Source organism: Arthroderma uncinatum (assembly GCF_011692745.1).
Source record: "Arthroderma uncinatum strain CBS 119779 chromosome Unknown scaffold4, whole genome shotgun sequence".
NCBI lineage: Eukaryota > Fungi > Ascomycota > Eurotiomycetes > Onygenales > Arthrodermataceae > Arthroderma > Arthroderma uncinatum.
Window position 1 is genome coordinate 3002581 of NW_022983866.1, and position 24281 is coordinate 3026861.

At 50.1% G+C, this 24281-nt stretch overlaps 8 protein-coding genes across 8 annotated transcripts; 3 read left to right on the forward strand and 5 right to left on the reverse strand.

Annotated features, from left to right (window-relative positions):
* Positions 1 to 944: 944 nt before the first annotated feature.
* On the forward strand, positions 945 to 1639 carry GIQ15_06262 (Got1 family protein; the record flags this gene model as incomplete). The annotated part of the gene is made up of 6 exons (XM_033553679.1): positions 945 to 975; positions 1039 to 1065; positions 1145 to 1193; positions 1247 to 1262; positions 1323 to 1525; positions 1624 to 1639. The coding sequence occupies 6 exons, from the start codon at positions 945 to 947 to the stop codon at positions 1637 to 1639; spliced, it is 342 nt and encodes a 113-aa protein (XP_033404823.1).
* A 511-nt stretch (positions 1640 to 2150) lies between these two features.
* On the reverse strand, positions 2151 to 2835 carry GIQ15_06263 (profilin-A; the record flags this gene model as incomplete). Its single annotated transcript, XM_033553680.1, has 5 exons — positions 2151 to 2285; positions 2356 to 2505; positions 2587 to 2671; positions 2742 to 2757; positions 2823 to 2835. The coding sequence occupies 5 exons, from the start codon at positions 2833 to 2835 to the stop codon at positions 2151 to 2153; spliced, it is 399 nt and encodes a 132-aa protein (XP_033404824.1).
* A 1391-nt stretch (positions 2836 to 4226) lies between these two features.
* GIQ15_06264 (uncharacterized protein) lies at positions 4227 to 6325 on the forward strand (the record flags this gene model as incomplete). The annotated part of the gene is made up of 2 exons (XM_033553681.1): positions 4227 to 5366; positions 5441 to 6325. The coding sequence occupies 2 exons, from the start codon at positions 4227 to 4229 to the stop codon at positions 6323 to 6325; spliced, it is 2025 nt and encodes a 674-aa protein (XP_033404825.1).
* A 1193-nt stretch (positions 6326 to 7518) lies between these two features.
* GIQ15_06265 (activating signal cointegrator 1 complex subunit 3) lies at positions 7519 to 13491 on the reverse strand (the record flags this gene model as incomplete). The annotated part of the gene is made up of 1 exon (XM_033553682.1): positions 7519 to 13491. One exon carries the CDS (start codon positions 13489 to 13491, stop codon positions 7519 to 7521), a length of 5973 nt encoding a protein of 1990 aa, XP_033404826.1.
* Positions 13492 to 15890: 2399 nt separating this feature from the next.
* Positions 15891 to 16677, forward strand: GIQ15_06266 (synaptobrevin; the record flags this gene model as incomplete). Its single annotated transcript, XM_033553683.1, has 4 exons — positions 15891 to 15911; positions 15965 to 16047; positions 16115 to 16522; positions 16590 to 16677. 4 exons carry the CDS (start codon positions 15891 to 15893, stop codon positions 16675 to 16677), a joined length of 600 nt encoding a protein of 199 aa, XP_033404827.1.
* A 547-nt stretch (positions 16678 to 17224) lies between these two features.
* Positions 17225 to 19122, reverse strand: GIQ15_06267 (uncharacterized protein; the record flags this gene model as incomplete). Its single annotated transcript, XM_033553684.1, has 2 exons — positions 17225 to 19017; positions 19068 to 19122. 2 exons carry the CDS (start codon positions 19120 to 19122, stop codon positions 17225 to 17227), a joined length of 1848 nt encoding a protein of 615 aa, XP_033404828.1.
* Positions 19123 to 19990: 868 nt separating this feature from the next.
* GIQ15_06268 (uncharacterized protein) lies at positions 19991 to 21529 on the reverse strand (the record flags this gene model as incomplete). Its single annotated transcript, XM_033553685.1, has 4 exons — positions 19991 to 20160; positions 20217 to 20271; positions 20337 to 21092; positions 21143 to 21529. The coding sequence occupies 4 exons, from the start codon at positions 21527 to 21529 to the stop codon at positions 19991 to 19993; spliced, it is 1368 nt and encodes a 455-aa protein (XP_033404829.1).
* A 644-nt stretch (positions 21530 to 22173) lies between these two features.
* GIQ15_06269 (cytochrome b2) lies at positions 22174 to 23778 on the reverse strand (the record flags this gene model as incomplete). The annotated part of the gene is made up of 3 exons (XM_033553686.1): positions 22174 to 23253; positions 23310 to 23623; positions 23676 to 23778. 3 exons carry the CDS (start codon positions 23776 to 23778, stop codon positions 22174 to 22176), a joined length of 1497 nt encoding a protein of 498 aa, XP_033404830.1.
* Positions 23779 to 24281: the final 503 nt, after the last annotated feature.

Here is a 24281-nt window from a genome sequence, read left to right on the forward strand (position 1 = left end):
CAAAGTCAAGCACTATCCATCCACGCAGCCCCTTTCGAGACGAGTTCAAGATAGCGCTCCGGCTTAATCGGGACCTGGCCTGATGGACACAAGTGTGCACCACCGGTTGTTTGCTCTGCGCCCTGTCGAGACAGTTTGACGGATACCGACGTCCCATCGAGGGGGATGTCAGTTACAGTGTCTAGTGACACCGTGGCCATGGCGTGTATGATATAGAATAGCATAATAGACAGAGCATAGCTCTTCATTTCAGAAGTCCTGAGAGATCAATGCAAGCATTTAACATTATCCCTTGACTTTCCATTGTTGAAGGTATAAAAACTCTGGTAACTCGTAAGAAACATGAATATGAAGATAAAGATGAAGAAAAAGTGCGACCAACCAAAAGTGGCTAGCGCTGAGCTCCAGGATTACCATTTTGATGCTTGAACGATTTCACCAGCTTCAAGATTGCTTCTTCGCCCGTGTTTTACCTTGATTAAATCCTGAGAGCTGTTCAAACGCCTTCAAGGGATGCTAGTGCTGGAGTCCATGCCATCCGAGTCCAAGTGCTCTCTTTTCCCGCGAACCGGAACCTGATATCTGGCCTCTCGACCACCCTCCATACACACATACACAAATAATTGATAATCATAATATAATAGTAATCATATTGACGGTATGGCTGAGTGGAGCGTGTTTCTATATTGATATTACCACTTTCCCTGCCATCGTACGGAGCGTGCCATGTGGAGTTTTGACATGTTTCATGAATTTGCGGCTAATCGTCTCATGTCCAGGAAGCTCGATCTCGAATTGCGGATAAATACTATATGCGATTCGTCTAGGCTCGCTAATTCGTCTGGACGATCGACTGCGCGTCCTGCTATCTTCAAACGCCGGGAGTATATACTTGACTGCGTATACAGCTGAGAGAGGAGGCCAGACAAGGGGCTACCGCGACCATGCCGACCATGTGGTTGACCGACACCCAGAGTGAGTCTTGACTGTGTATCCGGTAGCTTATCGAGATGGGTGGCTAATGAGATGTGCTCTTAGAGGTTGGGGTGGTATTCTGCTCTGGTGGTAGGTGAGAGCTTTTGCTTCATTGCTCCTCTATCTCCGGCCTGTCGATGAGAAGGGTGTGCCTAACATGGCATTGCAGGCAGTATATTCCTCTTCCTAGGGATTCTCATGTTTTTTGACCGATCACTGTACGTATCCTAACCCCTTGGTTGGTGAGATATCGACTAACATCCAGTTCCAGGCTTGCTATGGGAAACGTATGAACGCACCTCTATACCTACGCCTGCCGCCACACCGTTCTAATAACCCTCACACAGATCCTCTTCTTAATCGGACTACCTCTCATCCTCGGACCCCAAAAGACCCTCGCTTTCTTCGCCCGCAGACAAAAGATCACAGGCACCGTCACCTTTGCCCTCGGTATCCTACTTATTTTCTGCCGCTGGCCGCTGGTAGGGTTCTGCGTCGAGCTGTACGGCCTATTCGTCCTATTCGGTGATTTTCTGGTCACTCTCGGCGGGTTCGTGGGAAGTATACCCGTGGTAGGACCGTATTTGCGGCAGATGTTTGTCTGGCTGGGGACAATCGGGGGGAGAAGAACTAACCCCGACCTGCCAGTATGAAGGAGGTGTAATTCTGTGTCTCCACGGAGAGTCCTCTGCATACATCCCGGGCTGAAAAGGAGGGCCGGTAGCTCTATCCGAAGAGCTAAGGCTATTATAATACCCAAGAAGGCTACCACGGCGATATATCAAATAGACAATCGCCGTGCTCTTCACATAATGCCAAACACACGTCTGAGAATCTACCGGCGCAGAGAGACGCCCCTTTAATTCTTTTTCAACAATTTGTATGTAGTATAGCCAGTCATAATATACCCATTGATTCAAGATTGTCCGCCATGCACAGATATGTAGGAAAGAGAGGGGAATGTAGAGAACTAGATGCCATTCATCGAAGGAATGTACAGTGGGGTGTTTTTTTTATGATCGTGACGATCCCTTCAAGTTGGTATTATCTCATACAAAAATATATGCAAGAATAAACCACGGATATCATACCGGCCCATTTCCCCTTCTCGCAGGACTAGGGACCGAGAGCGAGAGCGATAAATAGTCCGACGGGTGATCAGTGGGGGTGGGAACCTAGTAGCCCACGCCGATGAGGTACTCTGCCAGGGCTTCCACGGTGTTAGTAGCGGCACCTGGTTGGACATTTTCCGGGTAGTGTGCAATGAGCAGGGCCTTCTTGGTCTTCACGATGATGACCCCAGTCTTTCCCTACAGTTAGAAATGCCGGATTAGCGGGCTGCTGTATGTACGGTAGGGATCCGGGTATGGCTGTCCGTACAAGTTTTCCGTAGACTCTGCTGTCATCCGACTTCAAGGTGACATACTTGTCTCCACCGAGGTGGAAGCCCTTGCTCTGTATTTCCTTTATGTCGCCGGGCTTGGTCGGCTTGAACGAGGCTACTATGAATTTCATCTCCTCCGGGTTCACCTAGACAGACTGGGTCAGGAAACGTTGCCCCGCGTATATATTCCAAGCAGGCGTCGAGAGAGAGGGAGGATGCGGGCGTACCTGGAACCCAGCAGACGTGGCCCAGGGGCTAGTGCCTTGGTCATCGAAGATAGCGGCCTTGTCGATGTTGCCAGAGCCAACAAGGCTGGGAGGGGATGTTAGGAACCAAGCGGTCTATCTGAGTATTCTATCAGTCGAGCGAGGGGTGGAAATACCTGCTGTCAACATAGGCTGTCGACGGCGGTTAGCAGGCCGTCAAAGCTACTAGAACACCGGCGGGGGAGAGCTATACATACCTTGCCAGGACATGGTGCTTGGTGATAATGTGTGATGGCTGAAGCTGAGATGGCGGGGCGGTATATGGCCAGGAGAAGCCGGAAACAACGCAGGATGCGATGCTGGGATGCCGAATAAGCTGTTGCTGTCGCGTTTCAGGACTGCCCGGTCGAGTAGCCGTGAAGCTGGAGGTTCGTCGAGGCTCGTGGTGGTTCTTCTGGTTGTGCTGGCGGTGGTTGTCCTTGATGGTGGGATGTTGTTATTTTTGTTGTTGTAGATAAATCTTACTCAGGCCCAAAGTGGGGGAACTCCGTCATTACAACTACAACTACACTACTACAACTACACAATTACTACAACTACAACTACTACAACTACACTACATCTACACATCTACGGCTATGACGATGGCTACCATGACTATGATGGCTACGACAATGACAACATGTACGGCAATACACTCATTAGACTCCCACCTCATCTCCCGAACGCTGTGGAGTGCGGCAACCCTGCAATCTTCACCAAATCTTACCATTTGACGCCACATCCCAGCGTGATGAGAAGGATCGGTACTGATGCCATGGCCGTACGGACGCGCACTGCGCTGTTCATGCACGGCGGAACTGCTTCTGGCGGCCGCTGAAACGAAACGGCCTTGACACGGTGCACCAGACGCAGGTTGAAGAATTCACAGCAAGACGCAGCTTTTAAACTGGGCCAAGCGGCATGAAATGAACAGGGAGGGAGCCTACTGCCGCCTCGATATGCACATCATAACGCCTCATGGGTGATGGGCGGATTTTGGTTTCTTTCTTTTTTCTTCGGCTTTTTTCGCTCTCGTGTTTGATGCGTTGGGATCCTGGACAGATCCAACATTCGATGGCGCTAGCGGCATATATTAAACCGGTCCTAATCCTGCTAGGAGGTCGAGATAATCTCCATATCCATCTCCATCTGGTCTCCATCGGCATCGGCATCGATATCGACATCGACCATCGATCGGAGTAGCCCGTACCCCCATGGAGACGCCAGGTTCTACCGAATATGCGATGCGATTGTATGGATTTGGCCAACGGAAACGCCCTTCCCTGGCCGCGCTCCCGTTATATTCCTAGCCTCATCCCCACAGCCGCTCCATCTTTAATGAACCTTTTTAGCCCTTGTTTCAGGAGGTTGCGTCAATCAAAGCAATTTGCTTTAATTGATTTCTTCCCGTGCCTTAACAGCTCTGTTAAGGCAGTTTCGTCCCTTTTTACTTTCCGCGTTTCGCTTTAAACCCCACGGTTTCCGCTGGAAATGCTCGTCTCAGGCTTGAAAAGGGCCGTCCGCTCGTTTTTATATACCCCGTTAACTCTGTTAACTCTCTGTCTAAGCTGCGTGCTTCTTTTGGACAAACATTCAGACTATGCTGGACAAGTGACGATATGGGGAAGCAGACCGTCTTTGCAAGACCAAGGGCTCACACGACCACCGGAACCACCAAGCACCAGCAGCCCCACGAATCGCCTCGGCCCAATCAGCACAGTCAACGTCTGGCATACGGCTCTGCTGATAATCTGCACATCCCTGGCAGTGCTAGTTCTCAGCGCGAGCCCAAGAGAAGCTACACAATCGCCAGCCGCGGCCGTAATGCTGCCCATACATCAAAGCGATTAAGCCCGATCGCTGACAAGCGGCCGCCCGCTCGTGATGCCCTGGGGCGTTCACACCATCCGCTCAATGAGCCCCCGTGGAACGAGATGATCGGGGTTGCTCTGAGTAGTCCAACCGTGGATCTATTCCCTGTGCCACCGCGCACCCAGACTACTCCCGCAGGCAACAGGAGCACCTCCGCACCCCCAAGTAGAAGGGAGCTACACTTTATGGCGCGTGCCCAAGCTTGTTCTAGCGCGGCACCAAGTACTGTATCGAGTACCATATCCAATACTGTGACTTCCAAAAAGCCGTCGCTTCAGCGGAAACCAAGTAAATGGAAGAAGCTCGGAGGCTTGTTTCGCGCAAAGCCCGTCGAATCTCCCCACAACGAGTTCTTCTATCAGGTCCAAGTTAACGACAAGCCTCTCCGCCCCGCAAAGAGTCCTAATTTTCAGCCTCAGATATTCACCGGCAACCAATATCCATCCAACTCGTTAGACGCGATCAATTCGACCACAAGCCTGGACTCCCGTAGTCAAGCACGCAACGGTCACCATCGTCACCACCGCCAATGTACAGCCAACAGTTCAGATCCCGTTAGCCGCCCGCCGCTGGACTTGTGTCCGTCTTCAAATAGGTCTCAATCCTCCAACGAATCTCCCAAGCCGTCCAAAAAGAGGACTCCTGCCAAGTTGATTAAGAATGCTGAAATTCGAAGGTACTGGAGTACAACATCTGATGAGCCAGAGTCGGCACCCGATCTTCTACAGACCTCGAAAACAGGCTCCCCATTTCTCTCCGTGGATATACCAAACATTGAGATGGAGAGATACAGTGTCATGTTTGGTGGCCTGATTGATAACACAACGCCATCTTTATTGGCGAGGAGGAGTAGAGCGTTGAATAAATTGAAAATTCCCGATAGAGAGGTGAGTTCGTTACTTGTCTATTTATTAATCCTTGTCCTCCTTGCTAAACATCTGCTTTTGCCGTTTTGTCACAGGATGATGATCGCCCCTTACCTCCCCCAAGACGTGCAACCTCTCCAGGACCAGGCAAATCACCAGTTTTTTCGCTATTCCCATCTACCCCTACGGATAAGCAGTCGAAAATTCTAGGGTCGTATTGTCTTCCTCGCCAATCTCACCGCCAGAAGAGATCCAACACCCATCCTTCACCCCACAATCTCTTCGACCGTTGGCATCACGATACCAAAGGTGATCCGGATTCTCCAAATGAGTTGATGCCGCCCTTTTTCGCGGCAGCAGATGAGGCTAGTGACGGTTCTGTGTATTCACCGACAAGCTACGATGCAGAGTCTGATAAATACCTCAACCCTGTACGTTTACAAGTCAATCCCCCAGTTAAACTTGCCGAACCACACTGGGAGATGGTCACACCAGCACATAAAACGGGCGAAAATAAACCGAGAAATCGCTATCCACTGTTGAGCCCAACTCCAAGCATGAATATGCCTGTCTCGAACCACCAAGACTGCCAGACGAGCTTCAACTACACTATAACACCAGCGACCTCCAATCAAAATACCGAAAATCATTTTTCGACCTCACATCCTGCTCGAACTGATTCATATCGACCTAGAACTGCCAACTCTCCTCCCACCATCACCCACAAACATGATTTATCCATGGATTCGATTACTGATGACCTCCAAAACGAACTCCACACAGCTAAAATATCCATCGCGCGCTCTGTCTCTTTGAGCAAGGGGCAGAAAAAAGTTTTGGTCCCCGTCGGCGCAAGAACTGGGTTCCTGCGACCTGGTGAGCGATTTGTTGAAAAATCCGCAGGTATTCCAACACAACTTGCGGTACAAAAGGGCCATCATTACGGAAAGTCGAGAAACGCCCTGATCGAGAATGCCTAGTCTCCCTTGCGGCATCACTTGCTAGAAGCTGCAAGCAATTATCACCCAATCACCAAAGAGGATATTACTTACGTTGCTCTGCACCTCATTCCGTGTACGGAAACTTTATACACCATTCGCTATTTTTCACCCTGTTCTTCACCGCATTATTAACTATCGCAGCCCACTACGTACGCTCCATTGCGCGGCCTGGACCTGCATGCACTTTTTTCTTTCTAGCTTCCAACCACTTAATTCTATTATATCTACGGAGTATGCATTGACATCCCTTCCCCTTGTCAGTTTATTTCCCTTCATGTGATTCGGCCTGGTACCTGGCGATCCAGGCCCCCCTTTTCTAGTTTACCATTTCTTCTCTCTCTCTCTCTCTCTCTCTCTCTCTCTTGCACGCTCGCTCTATGCATATGATTTACATGATCTCTTGTTCCTTTTAACTCTAGATGCCTGGAAATGGAGTAAATGGCGAGGTCGGGTTTCTTTCTTCACATAAGTGTTTTCATATCACGCTCTCTGCATTTTATTGTTCAATTACATATAGCGCCTACGGTGGGATGTTCGGAGCAAGGAATGGAAAAATAAATCTTTCTATCTGTGCAATCTGCATCTATCCCACACCGGGGCGGTCTCGGTTCTCGACGTGCCTATCCACATACTCCGTATACGGATGTTGGACATGATTTTATACAGGGTTACCGGGGATGAAAGCGTAAAAGTAAAGCTAGCAAACGAGCAATTGGCCCGGCCGCTTCCCTCCCGAAAGCATGACTAGCCTTTTAGCTTTTAATCTAAGATCCTTGATCAGGCTCCAGGGACAGACCCAACGATCTCGTCGGCCCTTCGCTTAGGATCGATGTTGTCTGGAGGGCCGCATCCTCTGCATGAGAGCATCTACTTGACCGACCAGGGTGAATATTGAGATTTGAGCGGTGTCTCACACCGCCCGTCTACGTTGCTGCAAGAACGGAGATATGCATACGGAGGTGCATGTCATGGGTCTGCTTGCTTCAGGCTGGCCGTTGTAACGCGGATGGAGCAGGATATAGCTATTAGGTAACATGTAAGGAATTAGCCGGGATCGACGCTCTTTAACCGTTTATTTAATTATTATCAAACTTCTCAAGGGATGGGGGAGCTCCCCGTTAATGCCACAGCTTTGGATCGGAGCAGCTTCCGTGCATGCACCCCCGTCCTAACTAACCCACAACAGCCCACTCCATCCCGATGTACGCATCGCTGATAATCCTAACCGTCACCATACCCTTGATCTCATCCATGCTTTTAAATCCAATGTCCCCTGAGAAATGAACCTTTGATCTCGTGGAAGCGTCTCCGTTTAATTTGCCACGAGGGCCACCACTTCGGGTTCCCGAGCCAGGCGCTGAGAGCGAAACACGCTTCAGCGCTAAGAGTTCCTCTCTTCCCTTATGCTGACCCTTGACGGTTGTTACTAGAATGAACCATCCTTCGGTCTGCGGCTTGGGGAATTTAGGTGCATAGATCTTGTGACCGTCTGTTCCATGCGAGCGTGGCTGCCTCTGGTTATCTGATTGCTTCGACTTTCTTCTCAGAACTACTGTCAACCCCTCAAGAGACAAATCCGTGACTGAGACGTCAAGATTTGGAAGGATAGATACAGTCTTCGATGCTTGTGAAGCTGTGGATCGGTCTAGGCGTAAGATATCTAGCATACTGGATACCGCTGGATGCGGCATAGCAACCAGTTTTGCAAGTGAGGCTGGAAGCTTGTTAACGTCCACTCTGTCCTCCGTCAAAATATCGGGCTCAACCCCAGGCAGGATTGATAATGGGTGATCGGTTGGCCATCGCGCCGATTTGATACATTGAAGTAGGGTCATCATCATTGAGCAAGCGTTTGGATAGCCCAACTCTGCAAGAACATCTATGCAAGCCTGGATAACACGGATACCTTGGTCAAGAACCGAAGTCTGGTCCCCAACATAATCAGAGATGGGGAGGTCAACCCGAGACATGAAGGCCTGGATTAGGAGGAATGCCTTGATATGGGGATCCCAGAGTGGCAAATGGTCACTAATAGCCGTGGTAGGGAGTGGTAGGTTCTTTGCTAGCTCTGCGTTGATTAAATCTTCATTATGCCGGACTGGAAGTTCATCAAACTCTGTCGCAATGCACATCCATCCAAGCGCATCGGCAAACGTTGGATCGGGCTTGGCGTGGGTCATCCAGTATCGGACAGTCTTGTGTGAAATATAGTAGTAGCTCATAATCTTGCCATAAGGAGTTGGGTCAACGAAGCCTGTGGCAGTGTCAAATAAGACGCAGGAAGACTCCGCGAGTGCACCAAGAGAGGTGTCAACCAACTCAATCATAAATTCCGATACTATCTCTCGGGCTGCAGATGAATTGTGCTCCTCGGTAGAAATCTCAAGACCATAATATGACGGGTTCTTATGGAGTCTTCGGAAAAAGAACGTCCAAGTCAGGTAATCCAATGCGTCTTGTTTGGTAGTGATTGTGCCGGAACTGACCTCGGCACCCAAGTGATCATCAAGAACCTTATGCAGGGTTGATTCCACAGGGAACCCGGTGTGAAGGAAATGCTTATAGAATGCCTTCTTCGCATCTTGTGTGAAAATACGAGCTATACCTGATGTGTCAAATTGTGGTCGGCCTGCACGTCCAAGCATCTGCAGGACGTCAGTAAGATCCATATCCTTGTAGCCCTCCGACTTTGCATCGAAAAACTGCGTTCCTTTCACGACAACTAGGTGAGCCGGCAAGTTGACACCCCACGCAAGTGTACTTGTGGCGATCAATATCTGAATTTTGTTGTTGGCAAATAGCTCTTCTGCCAACTGTCGATCTGATTCCACAAGTCCTGCATGATGGAGGCCAATTCCAAAGCTCAAGGCCTCCTGTAGAGCCGCGTCCTTGACTCGAGCTATATTAAGCTCCAAGTCTTCCTCAGACATATGGACAAACCTCCGAGGGTTATCTTCCATTCCACAATAGTTAATTAGATCCTTTGCTGTAAGGCGTGTCTGTCGACGAGATGCCACAAAGACAATGACGGGTTTATCAGGCGAGTGATTCTTGATCGCAAGGAACGTGGGCCTGTTCATAGACTGCATAAGAGGACAAAAACCTCTTTGTTCAGGAAACCCATCGATAAAGATTTCTAGAGGAACTGGGCGAACAGAGTGCCTAAAATTATAAAGTCCCTTCTTCACTCCCAACCAATCGGCAAGGTCCCTAGCATTGGCACACGCCGTAGACATGCCCAACAATCGAACAGAGCCTTTGGATTGGGATGCAATGTAGTTCATTCTTGAAACAATAATTTCCAAGATGGGCCCACGTTCGCCAGCGAGAAGGTGAATCTCGTCAATAATAACCAACCCAACTTGCCGGACGTACCCCCTGGTTTGCCAGCTTCGAGATATACCATCCCATTTCTCTGGTGTGGTGATAATAATATCGGCGTTTTTGATAGTTCTAGTGTCAGGGGTATTATCACCTGTCAACTCGACCAACTTTAGACCCAAGGGAGCCGCGAGCCGATTTCGCCAGTCATGAACACGCTCTCGGACAAGCGCTTTCATGGGAGCAATATAGACAACTTTAGACCCTGGTTTGTCCTTGAAGTTCTGCCACATGGCCAACTCTGCCGCGACAGTTTTCCCACTACCGGTTGGAGATCCCAGCAGGATATTCATGTCAGTGTGGTATAGCGTATGGAAGAGTTGCGTTTGCATTGGGTTGAAGTATTCAAACCTCTTTCCATAAACGTGCTCAAGGGAAGGATTTTTTAAGGCTGATATTGGAAGAGGCTGTAGCTCTAGCAGATCAGTATATTCGCTCACCGTGTCCGGACGAATAAGATGTTGAAATGATACCGGCGCAACAGTTTCAGCGCCGAGCCATCTATCCGAAATCACTCTGACATAAATTTGATTTGGCAGGGGGTCCGACAACGGAATGGTAAAGTTCAGCTCCTGGCTATCATTGAGTTTTCTTCGATTCAAAATGAAGTATTCGTGGTGGTATATCTCTGCAGTTTCTGAGTTTTCCACCCATACCCAAAACGGTTCTGATGTACCGTGATGTCGTGTGTTCCACTGGAAATCTGCGTAGAGATAGAGGCGAATACGAAGGACATCCCTATTTAAGGGTGATATCTCGACGTCGACACTTAAGGTTGGAAAGTTATCTAGTAACTTTTTTAAGGTTCCTCCCATGCGGGTATTGTGCACGAGTTGGCCAAGCTCTGCAGTATCCATTTCCCTCATCGATTCAATCGATGACGCGGGAGACTTTTCGTCAAGGTTCTTTAAGATAGCAGGAGGTAAGTCAAACTGGTGGAAGGGGTGTTGGAATGGCCATATCTGTTTCTCAATAGATTTGCAGGTGGACAGGAGGACTTGACACTGGTATCCCCATCGTCGATTTAACGCAATCATAAAAAGAGATCGGCAAATCCTAGCGGAGTTCTGCGCGACGTATGATGAGTCCGAGACGAGGGCGAAATCCTCAATCCTAGCTCTGGAGATATAAGACTGAAGGAGGATATTGGTCTTTGCATGCGCAGTATCGTTGGCACCTTCAACTTCGGTCCGCAATCCTTCTTCGCGTAGGCGATCTAGCTCCTTGAATTCGTTGTCTCTTGACTGTATATTGTCGAACTCTCCGCTCATACTGATCATCTTCATGACATCCGCATCGCTACCATTAGGATTCATCATGGAATTGAAAATCTCCACGCTCGTTTGGAGGACATAATATTGGCTAGCAATCCTACCAACATCTTTCGCTCGCAGCTCCTCCGTATTTTCATTAAATATAATCATCTGGCTCTTTTGAAGTACCCTAGCCGCCTTAATGATGAGATCACGTCGTCGCTGAACAAGCTGGGGGTCGTCACGGATTTCGTTCCACTCAATGCCATAAGCAGAATGATTCCGCCTCATTCGGACAAATAGATAAGAGTAACCCAGCCACTGAACGCCTTCAGTGACCGAAGTCACAGTTCCTAACGCTATTTCGGCATTGAGATTGTCCACCAGTTTGCGGGAGAATCTGGATTCAATTGGCTCCTGGGAGGTTACTGCGGATATGTAATGTTGCAGCTTATTCTGCGGCGTGCAAATGAATCCAATACCCGTGTCCTGGAACTGAGGTCGACCAGCTCGGCCGAATATCTGAAGGACATCAAGTATCCCTAAGTCAATAAACTTTCCCTCTTGCGAACTGTATATTTGGGTCCCCTTGATAATAACGGCAGCGGCGGGTAAATTTACACCCCAAGCCAGAGTAGCTGTACAGCATAGGACTTTGATAACGCCCTGTGAAAAGAGGCGCTCCATAAGGTTACGATCAGAGCGTGACATGCCGGCATGATGCGTGCCCATCCCCTTTGGCACTAAGTCCCTTAGCTCCCTAGCACGGGTGCCCTTGAGATCTTTCAGCGCTTGGGAATAATTTTCGTGGTCGAGTGGGGAAAAGAGATCGGCGCATTGCTCTTCCATGGCAAGTTTCGCATAAAGGCGAGCGGTGTTAACTGTGTCCTTTCGAGAGTGAACAAATACCATGATCTGGTGACCCTCCTCAAGCATCTCCCTTACTTTGTCAAAAGAAACTTTGTCAAGGTTATCCCTAGATTTTTTGGATCCAGCGTCTCCCTTTACTCCGATAAAATGCTGTTCGAGCGGGACTGGGCGGAACGAAGCATCAAAGAAGAAAAGGCCAGCCATGCGATTAACCTTGAGGAAATCTGCCACATCGAGGTAGTTTGGGAGAGTTGCAGAGAGTCCAACAATCCGGATCAATGACTGGGTGCTTTCGACCTGACGTTGAGTTCGAGCTACAAGAGACTCAATCACAGCACCACGCTCATCATGCAACATATGCACTTCGTCAATGATTAGAAGTCGAACTTTTTGTACGAGCTCTGTGTCGCCAGTACTCTTTCTTGTGACCACATCCCATTTCTCGGGGGTAGTAACAATAATTTGAGTCTGAACAATCTCCTGTTTTGTTAATTGCATATCTCCAGTAAGCTCCCTGACTTGAACTCCAAGCCATGCTAAGCGCTTCCCCAGTTTCTCTGTCACCTCAGCGGCGAGGGCTTTCATTGGGGCAACGTAAACAATTTTAAAGTCCTCTACTTGAACGACAAAGTCGGATGCATCAGGTTCATCCAGTGGGCTCGGAGTTGTATGTCGAGCTATGGCGTTGAGAATGGTAAGCATGGCAGCATCCGTCTTACCGGCTCCCGTCGGCGCGCATATGAGCATGTTTTCGTTCGTTTTGTATGCGACAGAGTAGAGCAAGCTCTGCATGCGGTTCAAGGTCTTATATCCTTGGAATGTACCTCTACATAGAGCATCCATCTCTGATATCGGGACTAATTTGCGACCGACCCCTAGGGTCCCAACCTTTGATGCAGGGATGGCATATTCGGTATATAGAGGTTCCTCCCTGTGGATAGTCCCGACAGGTAATCCGTATTTTCGGCCATTCACAGACAGAGTGTTCCCTGCCTGGTAAGATTTATAGACATGAGGGTAATGGGGTCCATCACGATCCTGTCTTGTTGCAAGTTGAGCATGCTTATGCTCATAATCTTGTTGCCGAAGAGCCTCCTCTCGCTCAGCGCGGGTTTGCAGCCTCCCTATCGTCGTTGTCGCTGCATTAGCCTTAGCAGGGCTAGCGAGGATGGCTTGACGGTGGGATAGTAGTTCGATAACGAAGTCTAGATCATCAAAGCCCACTATCTCTGCCAGAGCTATCTGTAGCTTGTCAGAAGACATGTCCGAAGCAAGAAGGGCTTCCAGCTGCTGCTGTAGATCGGATCCGTTTAGACCTCCTTTAGCCTGAGCAATCGATTCACACTTCTTTTCTAGCCAGCGGCGGTCGTACTCTTGCCCCTGTCCATGGTCAGGCACAGCCAGCAGGGCGACACCGTTGATATCGTCATATTCGTCGCTTTCACCACTATCACTGATCACATCCCAAATATCGTCGGCCGTTCCTGGCTGCGAGGAGAAGTCATCGTCGCTCAAATTCAAGTCTGATCCATAGAGAACGGGCTCCGAATCTTGCGGCAGGTTCAACTTCTCTATTGCTTCTCGCATGGCAGTCAACTGGGCGAGCCATTGTGTCTCTGCTGCCGTGAGGTTGTTAGACATGATGCCCTAAGAAAACAGTATCGTCTATGAAAATAGTAACTTGTCGGTGGTCAAGATGGAATGTGAGATACCAGCCTGAGTACCTGGCAAATATATACAATAGACAATCTTGAAGCGAGAGAGTAATAAATGTAAATAATTTCGATGCAGTAGATATTTACTAACTCTGACTCTTTTGACGTCGTGCCACTAAAGCACGTGACCTGTTTTTTTAGTCTTCCCCCAGGAACTTAGCCTTTGTGTGTGTATCAACTAAATAATAACTCCTTATATCTTTAATACAATATCCTCTTTAACTATAATAGCGACCGGGGACAGTCCTCCCATGCCCGATCATCGCTCTATTTGTCCTCAGGGACTTGGTGACAAAGTCTGGGACCGAGGCGGTACTGATAAAATTTACCTACCATGGAATCGAGTGCGAGAGTCAGAAACTAGTGCTACCATAACTACGTCATTAACCATTAATGCCCTTCCCAATAGTATATCAAGACAATTTATGAGAATATTCTGTTAACAACGCCGCTTAAGACTTCAAATCTCACGAGTTCCAATCCGAAGACACAACTATTTACTACATTTTGCTTCAACGGGATCGGAAACCATACATCTCTTATCAACATGGCTGCCACTGTCCAAAATCCTGGCCTCGGCAGCCTGTCTAAGCTACCTTATGAGCTCCGGGAAATGATCTGGCTAGCATTTTTCCCTGTTGGTCAAGTTGATCCAGAGAGCGAGTCGATTCAAAGATCGTCCTCCACCATCCAGGTTTCAGCAAAAGCAGATCTCAGGGTACTCAGTGCTAGCAGATGGCTTTATAACGAGGTTTTGGAGGTCATTTATTCCAAAACTTGCATACAATTTGACCTCTCGCCCGGATTCTCTGAGACCTTTTCGTTATGGAGTGCGCTCCGCTTCAGGCGGCGTCTACGACATGACACTATCTATGATGGAGGAGCCGTTTGGCGGCTTGAAAGCGATCCCATTCAACGAAGTTATCATTTTGATAATTTCCCTTTTCACAAGACTTCTTCAATAGAAGTTAGTCTGCCTGCACCGATGGATCCGCCTCAGTTCCTCTGGATGTGGAGAAATGTTGCCAGAACCCTTGAATTACTTAAAGAGTCATCATCGCTTCCGCCCCTGATAATTCGACTCCAGGAGGTTAAAGACAATAACCCACATGATTCATATATAAAGGGATGCACTGTCGACGGTGGTTTCGAATTATTTTCCCAACATTGTTACCTGGCGTATCATCGGAATCACGTATTCCGAAATTGGGTTGGTACATGTACAGGGACTACTTCGCTCTTTATCTACAACTCTCACGGACAATATATATATGATATTTTGGTTCTCCCTTTCTACAGCAAGCTGCGAAACGCGACATGCATTCAAGTCGAAGTCGATTGTGAAGCGGTAAGAGATAAAATCGACTGGACAAACATTGAACACGCCAAGGGTGTGCTTTCTAGGAGAATTCAAGGATGTAATTCCTTTAAAAACCATATTTCCGAGCGTGATCTCCATGCGAAAGTCCTTTTTAGGGATTTCCAGGTGCACAACAGCTTGTTCTTTGATCATCTCACCGTTCAAGGAATGTTATCGTCCCTACGGAGCGAATGGGAGTATCGGACCTTCAATTCCATCAGTTACACACCGGAGGGGGGTTTGGAGTCCAGCAACCAGGGGGGGGTGTTTTCCCTCTCCAGACTCTCAACTCGAGCAACCCAAAATAAGCCAGTCACTAACACATAGCATTAGCTGACGCTCGCTGAACTCCGTTCAGAGCCATATCTACTACCTCCAAATCTACCACCAGGTCTGCCTTTAGACCAGCGTTTTTAAACCAGCCTCCAACTCTGGCTGTCGGTCAGTTATTTGACGTGGAATAGCGAAGGTAAGTTGGACAAGATATGCGTTAGAGAAATAAATGCGACTAGTCTATGATTCTCCTAGACTCACATGTCTGCCGGTCAACGAGCTCATTCGTAATACATTTATTGGATTGTTTGAAATCGTGCTTCTGTAAGGAATAGTCACTCCATAGTGACTCCTGATTCTCTTCTAGCAGAAGGCGCGCAGGCCTGTTCTTGGAGCGTAGCTGATTGGAATGCTGCATTGCTTAGACGGCTTAGACATAGCACAGCGAGGCCCCAGCTTACATAATCACACCGGACGAAATACGCCAGCCTAAAACCGTTTCTCCTGTTGAACGAGACGAACACAAGTCGAGATAGGAACGGTTGACGGGCACTCGAGTGAATCAGCGCCTGGACTGGATATAACGACTCTTGAACCCTTTATAATATTTACTAGGCTGTGACGGAACTAGCACAGCACATACATCTACTTGATATCTCTCGCCTTGCCCCTCCGAAACGCTCACCGATACAATGAAGCTCTTTTATATTGGAGTGCGTCTAAACATGCTGCCTGGTGTAGTGCAGTGCTGACGATCCAACTTTAGGTCTTGCGAAATGAGGACAGGCCCGCCGTCGAGCTATGCCGTGAGATGGACCTCAGTAGCTTCTCACGATTCACCAGAGATAGGTATGGCCACCGCTCTCAACCGTCGACCCCCTGACATTTCCCCGGCTAATAATATTGTTCTTTGCAGCTACGGCGAATTCATGACCCTCTTCTGCAAAACGGTTGCCGAACGTACACGCCCAGGACAGAGACAGGATATCGAGGAGAAATCATACACATTCCACGCCTACGGCCGGTCCGAAGGCGTTGCAGGCATAATCATCTCAGACCCCGACTATCCTGCCCTCGTGGCTCATCAGCTTCTCTCCAAAATTGTCGATGAGTTCCTCGTCAAGCACCCTCGCACGTCATTTATTGGCAAGGACGTAGGTGGTCCACTTGACTTCCCGGAGTTGAAGGAGTACCTTGTCAAATATCAAGATCCCAGCCAGGCGGATAGCATCATGAAGATCCAGAAAGAGCTAGATGAGACAAAGATTGTGCTGCATAAGACTATTGAGAGTGTTTTGGAGAGAGGCGAGAAGATTGACAGCCTGTAAGTTGCACCGTATTAACACCGAGCCATGTCCTTGGTGGTGGTCTATGGGCTAACAATCTACCAGTGTTGCAAAGAGTGACGGCCTTAGCGCACAGAGTAAGATGTTTTATGGCCAGGCGAAGAAGCAGAACAGTTGCTGTGTTCTCATGTGATGAACTCTCTATGATGGCTGCGATGATACATTCGTTTTATAATAATTGTCCTTTTCAACGTATTGCTGATATATTTTTTCCCCATGGGTGGTTGTCCATGTTGCTTCATGTCCTTTCCTTGCATGATGAGCTGCATCTAACTATCACGATCTACATAATGTTGAGTTCATTCTAATACAATAATAGCAAGCATATAACTTGCATTACTGTTGAGACACTATCTTCCTAATTCAAATTAATTGATAATATAAAGCCTAAGGGTCCTATTTATCCTTTCTCCAAGGATAGACGTAAAGAGAGGGCTAAGGGTAAGTTTCAAGGTAGTTATGAAATAAGGTCAGTAGAGGCTCCCTTACCTTGATGAGACCTTAGTCTCAAGAACTTGTGGCAGGAACCTCTATGTATATACAGGAAAAATAGTAGTCGTTAAAATTCGTATAAAAAAAATAAGGAATATCCTTCAGGTAAATCGCTTGCATCATGGTATTTGACAGAAAAGAAATATAATAAAACAGGTCCCGAATCAGCCATTAAACAATGTCATCGGCTATCCCCCTACTTCCGCCACGGTGGGTATGTTGATATCGAAATCCTCCGAGTCATCAGCAATACGACCCAGAATACACCTAGTCCAGTCCAAAAGTGGCTGACTTGGCTTCTTCCTATCCCAAGCATACCCCCTCCCTCCATGTTCTCGCAAATGCTCCATAAAGGTGTCTAGATTCCCGTATATCGGCGCAGGCCCTTGGTTCTGGGAGCTGCAGAAGATACACCCGTACCCGTGTACAGGCTTCTCTGTCGGCTTGCTTGGTTTGCACTCGACGTGCGACTTGGCGAGGAAGATCCAGCGGTACCGGTTCCCACTCGGCCCGTGAAAGTGAACTGTCTGGTCGAACATCTGAAGAACACGCATCCCTTGGATAATGGACGTTTTGACAGGGCCTAGCATGGCGGGGAGAACGGGGGCTTTGCCGCTGAATTTAGACTCCTGGACAATTCCTTCGAAGGAGCATTTGGAGCAATGCCAGGAGCTTATGAGCATATACATGCCTACAGGACGGTTGTCGATACGGAATGAGTTCTTCATGCTGTATTGAAGGCGCCAGGCACCCTTGCAGAAGCCCGCGTAGTTGTTTTCTTCCGTGGGGAGGTAGAGGTCTGGTGGTGGTGGGTTGGCTTGCTCTATAGCGCTCTTACTCGCCGATGAGCGGGTGAAGGACTTCCACTTGAACAAGGACTTACTTCCTCCCCCTCCTCCTCCGCCTCCTTGTGACGAAGAGGAAAGAGACATGTGTCTTTCTGTTCCCGGGTGAGGTATTCTTCGGGGATCGTTGGAGCTTGATCGAGAGGACGAGGTGCGAGAGAAGCGGCCGGCACTCAGCTCGACGGCGCTTTGATCAGGTTCGATATGGGGATCACTGGTCTGGCTGAATTTAGAGCGGTCCGGGTATTCGACGCCCTTGGTGCTGGAGTTGTTGGATGATAGAACGCTGTATATGCTGGGAGACTTATTTGACTCTTCTCTGATCATGGGCTGTGACCCCTGCAACTCGGCCAGTCGAGCAGGCGGCGTCCTGAGACCATGGTTAGGATTATGATTATGCGGGGGAGCCTTGAGGTTGGAGTTGTTATTAGGCTGTGGCTTCAAAGGTGGTGAGACGGGGTTGATGCTGCTGGGCGGGGGTTGGTGCATGTAGCTACTGTCTCGCGAGGCTCGGCTTCCCTGATCGGTGGACGATATCGACTTCGGCGGCCTTCGAGGAGGAGAGACGGGTAATAAGGGAGGAGGTTTCTTTAGATCTGGCGAGGGCACGGGTTCGACAGCCTGGCTGTTGCTACTTGCATCTGGGAGGCTCGGTAGGGGGCTCGACGGCGGCGCCGAGCTGGCGACTGACGGTATCTTGGGATGTGTAGTAGGGCTGCCCAAGCTGAGACGCTGGCCGAGCTGGAAGAGACAGATTAACGCATTCACTCTACTCTCGTCAGATGCGCGTTGGAGGACGTCAAAGTCCAGCTCTAGATTGTCTAGCAGGGCCATGCGCAGGGTCCCAAGCAGGGTCAACTGTAGATTGATAACGACGTCCTTGAGCGTCTCGCGTGCGTTCTGGTCTCCATTGGCGTAGGCATTGCCCAGTCGCATCAGATTCTCTTCGTACTGGCCCTGGACGATCGGAGGGCCGAGCATGAGGGAATCCCCAAGGTCGACCAGAGCCGTATTGCTTGCATCTCCCGTCGCCGTCGCCGTCGCCGTCGTAGAAGAAGTAGAAGACGTAGTAGAAACGGCAGTGGTCGACTGGATGCGTTTGACCAGCTTCGCCGCATCATGATATGCGGCCACGACTATATTCACGTTAGCCATCGCCCTCGATCGTTGCAAGCTGGAGACTCACCTGCGGCAACACAGCTGCCTACGGACCGGACGTCCATCGGCGGCTGCGACGACATGATGCTCGACATGGCAGCGAGTCCTTGCCAAAGCGGCGGGTCGGTAGAAGCGCCCTATATACGGTGGAGGTGAGCACGGCGACGATGCCATGGAGAGAGGCAACAGGCAAACAGAACTATACATGAGGCGATGACATCTAGGCGTCTGGAGAAAAGCAAAGCGGGCGCTGGTTCTTCCCCCTGGTCGCTTGAACTCTGCGATACGAGCGTGGAGGCGGCGCTAGACAAGGGCGCTACAACGTAAGGGGCTATGGATAGCGACAGAGAGACTATCAGCTATTTATATTGTTCATGTCATGTCGAGTTGATATCCTTGATGTGAAGTCGTTGATGCGGTTATCCGTCGCGCTACATACGCCCGGTCTTTGTTCATAGATGCGTTGATAACTCGAGTATTATAGGACAACGGGTGTAATGTCCTTGGATGTGCCCCTGACTAGACATGTTGGATAAAGAACGACAATGAAGTAGAAGTGATACTCCGTACATGGGAGATGCAGTTGTAGATAGTAGAGGCCCATACTTTACCCCTATACTTCGATTCACTTTATAAGTAAGGATCTAGATAAAGGAATCAAAGAACCTGGGCGATCTTGGATACCTATCTATCACCGACGAGCCAGAGTATGAGCCAGAGTATGAGCCAGAGTATCAGACAGGGCTTCGGACATCTCAAACCATGCCAGTGATGCCAGGGGCTGCAGTCCAGAACCTGGAGACTCCAACTCCAACGTCGAGGCCAGCATAGTTAGTTGGCTACATGCGGAGTCTCTCGATTTGCCCCCATCTAGTTGATAGGAAGCGAGGGTCCAGCCAAAGGTATAGGTGCCGATACTTGTCTATACACTTTCACTTGCAAAAGGGGCAACTAGTCTCGCTTCCTGTCGACACTCGGTATCAGGACCCAGCTCAGTCCCATGAGCACGATTAGGCCGACGAGCAGCGGTTGCAGGACACCGACGCCTGCTTTTGAGGCGATGGCCCCGGTGGCAGCTGGGAACACCGTCCCTCCGGCCTGCGCGACGACGAAGATGAGCCCTGACGTTCGAGTTAGTGAATGTATAAAATAGATCTAGGTTAGCGGTTAACTTTACCAAGTGCCGCCGTGTGGAGTTTGGTCGGTATCAGCTTGGATGCAACAGACATTCCCTGCATCGGTCAGTCATCTATATCATCCTAGTAGCAACAAGGAGGGGGTGGAGAGAGTATCATACCGTCGCGAAAAAGGGACCGGATAAGAAGCCAAACACGCTAACCACCACACCGTCGGCAATGATGCTGTTGACCTGCCAGAAAACTACCTGCAGAGCGAGGCAGCACAGGCAGCAGACCAGTATCACAGGCTTCTCGCCCAGCCGATGGGCAGGTTCAGCGAGGAGCAGCCGGCCGAGCATGATGCCCCCAAAGTAGCCCGTCGGGACATAGCCGACGCGTGAGAGCTGTCCCCTGCGCTCTTGCACGAGATATTCGACCAGCCAGCCTGTATAGACATGGTTAATCCAAGGTTGATGCAGCTTGAAGGGCGTAGAAGGGGGCTTACCACCAACCGTAACAGCGACACCGAGATAGAAGAAGTAGAACAAGCTGAGAAGCCAGACCACTTTGCACTGCAGGGTGAGCTTCATCTCCGTCCATGCCTTGCCTTCTCTGCCTTCTGACGCCGGAGTCGTCCTCCATGATATTGAGATGGAGATGTCCTCGCGAAACGCCCACCAGGCCAGGGCCAAATTCACCACCCCGAGCCCACCGGGTACGAGATAGAAGAACCTCCATTGACTGGTATGCGTCGCAATCAACGAGGCCAGCAGAGGCCCGACTAGGCAACCTGCACTGTAGCTTGCATGAATCACGCCCAGCCATCTATGGGCGCCCTCCAGGCTGGAAACGAAGACGTTCGCCTGCGCATCCTGATATCCCTGGCCCACGGCCGCGAAGATAAAGGTGATGGCAAACAGCACGAAAGGTGGTGTCTACATTCCTGTTAACACCAAGTAGAGCTTTAAGATGTATGGTCACTCACCCAGAACCTCAAGCCATGCGCAAGAAGCTGTGCAGCAGCTCCAGCGATTAAGGCGCCCCCCAGGCCTGTAGATGAGCGTATCCAGCTGCCCGTCAGCGCAGCGATGAGCCAGCCGATGAACGAGAGGCCCCAGATGAGGCCGACGGAGGATGGAGTGAGGCCGTAGGAGCGTAGTAAGTAGGGGACCAGGGCACCCAAGCTGCCATCGTTGACGCCGGCGACGAGGAAGCAGAAAGCTGCTGCAAGTAGTTTGGCTACCGGCGTCTGTTTCTTTGCCTCTGTTTCTATCTCTGGTTGTCTCTCCAACTCAGTATCTGGCTGGGTATCTGGTTGAATGTTTGGCTGGCGGGAGAGCTCGATGGCCTCCTGAGTATGGAGAGCTGCCATGGTATATCCGTCTCTCACTGTTCGCTTTCAGATACACTATCGAGAAGGATTCTCTCTTCTATTTATCTCGCCATGCTGAGAGTTGGGATGGACACGAGATACGGGGTACGAAGTACGATCTATATCTACTGCAGAGATCGGCAAGATGTGTGGTCTCCCTGCATCTATACACTTGGTAACTTGATCCAGCATCTATTGATAACGGATTATACGGAGGCTTCTACCAAAGAACTCTTAGATTCGCTCAAGATATATTTCCAGGAAGTAAATACAGACTTATCTTCTACTTTCTACTCTTGTTGTAAAGGGGTGTGGTAACATATCTCATGCATGCCTTAGTAGCTGACAATAGAATTGAATCTGGGCTATGGGTGAAGATGAGCTTTATGCAAAATATGTAAACACCAGACTAGCTATCTTCCCACGGTCACTCTTTTCCAGCTCTCATTACTCTCCCTGGCTCTGGCTCCCATCCATTTGCTGGTGTTTTTGAGCGTGGATGCCTCTACCAAAGCCCTCAAGGGCACCTATATTCATCCCTTTTCCTAAGAACACGTCCAAGGGAAAGGACAAAGCCGAAGTAGGCTATATACAACATAAATAAAGGCCAAAACCATCCGTTAAAAAGGGGCAATGGCATGGTATCACAGCTTCGATAGATTCCTCTCCGCCGGCACAATCAGCGGATCATATACGCTCCGCGATAGATGATCTACGGGCCCCGAGACAGAATGCACCGATAGCCCTCTGGTGTCTAACAGATCCGGTCCGAGCTGGTCGATACTCGTACAGCCCAGCAGACGCATGTTCATCTCCATCTCGTCCTTGAGCAGCTGCATCGCTCTCTCGACTCCCTCGGTACCGTACGCACTCATGGCATAGAGGAACGGCCGCCCGATACCGACTCCCTTTGCACCGAGACATACGGCTTTGATGATATCCGTCGCCCTTCGGATGCCGCCGTCGATGTAGACTTCGATCTTCCGTTCCCAGCCCCTGGCGCGCAAGGCAGTCATGACGTCTGCCAGCAGCTCGATGGCTGGCGGGGCGTATTCGAGCTGTCGTCCGCCGTGGTTGGAGAGGACGACTGCGTCCATACCCGCCTCCACGGCACGCAGGACGTCGTCCACTCGCTGTACGCCCTTGAGGGCTATGGGCATGGAGGTCAGGGAGCGGAAGAAGGGCAGGTCCTTCCAGGACAGACTGGGATCGATGAAGGAGGAGATGGCGCGGGCAGCACCCTGGGAGCGGTCGACGGCTCCGGCGCCACTGGTGGACTGCACATTTGAGCCCTGGTCGGCGAACTTGGAGCGCATGTCCTTCTCACGACGACCGAGCTGCGGTGCGTCGACTGTGATGAACAAGCCCTTGCACCCGCGGGCTTCGGCGTGTTCGACGATGCGGCGGGTGATTTCCCGGTCCTTGTTGACGTACAGCTGCAGCCACTGGGTCTGCTCAGGGGTTTTGGCGTCCACGATCTGGTCAAAGGAGCACGAAGCAAGGGTTGGGATCATCTGGACGACATCGTGAGTTGCTGAGGCGCGGGTGAGGCAGACCTCACCGTCGGGATGGCCCAGTTTACCCAGAGCAGTGGCCGTGACGTAGAAGGGAACGGAGACGGGGGTTCCCAGCATAGTAGTTGAGATGGAGACCTGCTCGACGTCGATGAGGATTCGCGGACGGAACCAGATCTTGTGGAATGCCGTGTGGTTCTCCCTCATTGTCTATACTTGTTAGCACTGTCATATCTAATATTTGGCATGGTATATGGCATAGGTACCATCTCGTCCTCCGTGCCGCTGGAGTAATATCCCCAGGCGGTCTTCTTCATGACTCTCTTCGCCACGGCCTCAAAGTCCATCAGATTGTAGCATTGATCCAGCTGCGGCATCCTCCTGACACGCTCCAGGCGCTGTTCCTCCTCCGGGTCGACGGCCTTCTCCTCCACCGCCAGCGTGCTCATGTCGACCGGTCCGAGGTGCTTTGAGCGGTCGAGATACTTGTCCAGCGTGTCCGGCGGGTGAATTGGGTCGAACTCGGCCGTTGCATCCTTGCCGGCGTATTTCAGGATGATCTTCTGGCCACCGGGGTGTTCTATCTCAGTTAGATATGCCGTATAGACCGTATACACCGGGGAATGGCATACCTGGAAGAAAGTCCGTAACGTCGTACGCTTTGCCATGGACAACGACCCAGCAGGACGCTGTCGAGCTGTGCTCTGCGACCTCTGCGCCTGTGAGCTTCCCCATCTCGTCTCTTCTATCTCGTCTCTTATATCTCTTATATCTCGTCTGTCTCGTCTGTCTCGTCTGTCTCGTATCTCGTCTGTATGTCTGTCTCGTCTATCTCGTCTATCTCGCCAGGTCTAAGTCAGCAAGGACACGACGCAGCTTTATACCAGCCATCGCCGTCTCGCACGAGAAACAGCGTCGTCCGGCTTGCGGGACGGGGAGAAAGTGTGGATGAGCTTGAAGTTCCTCGGCTTCTATCTCGGCCTGTGGACTTACATCTATACACACCACGACAACCAGCCAGACACAGAGATGCAGCAGACGCAGATACAGACGGACATACAGCGGCAGACAGGGACTTACGTTGCCAGTACGGAACAGCGTTTCAGGTCTATTCGATCGAGATAGACGAAGGGAGCTTCATGTTTCAGCCGGGGCAGCAAACCGTGGCTGTTCCACCGTGGCTTGCGCTAGGATGCAGCCTCACCGTCATATCAACAACAACTCCAGGCATAAACACA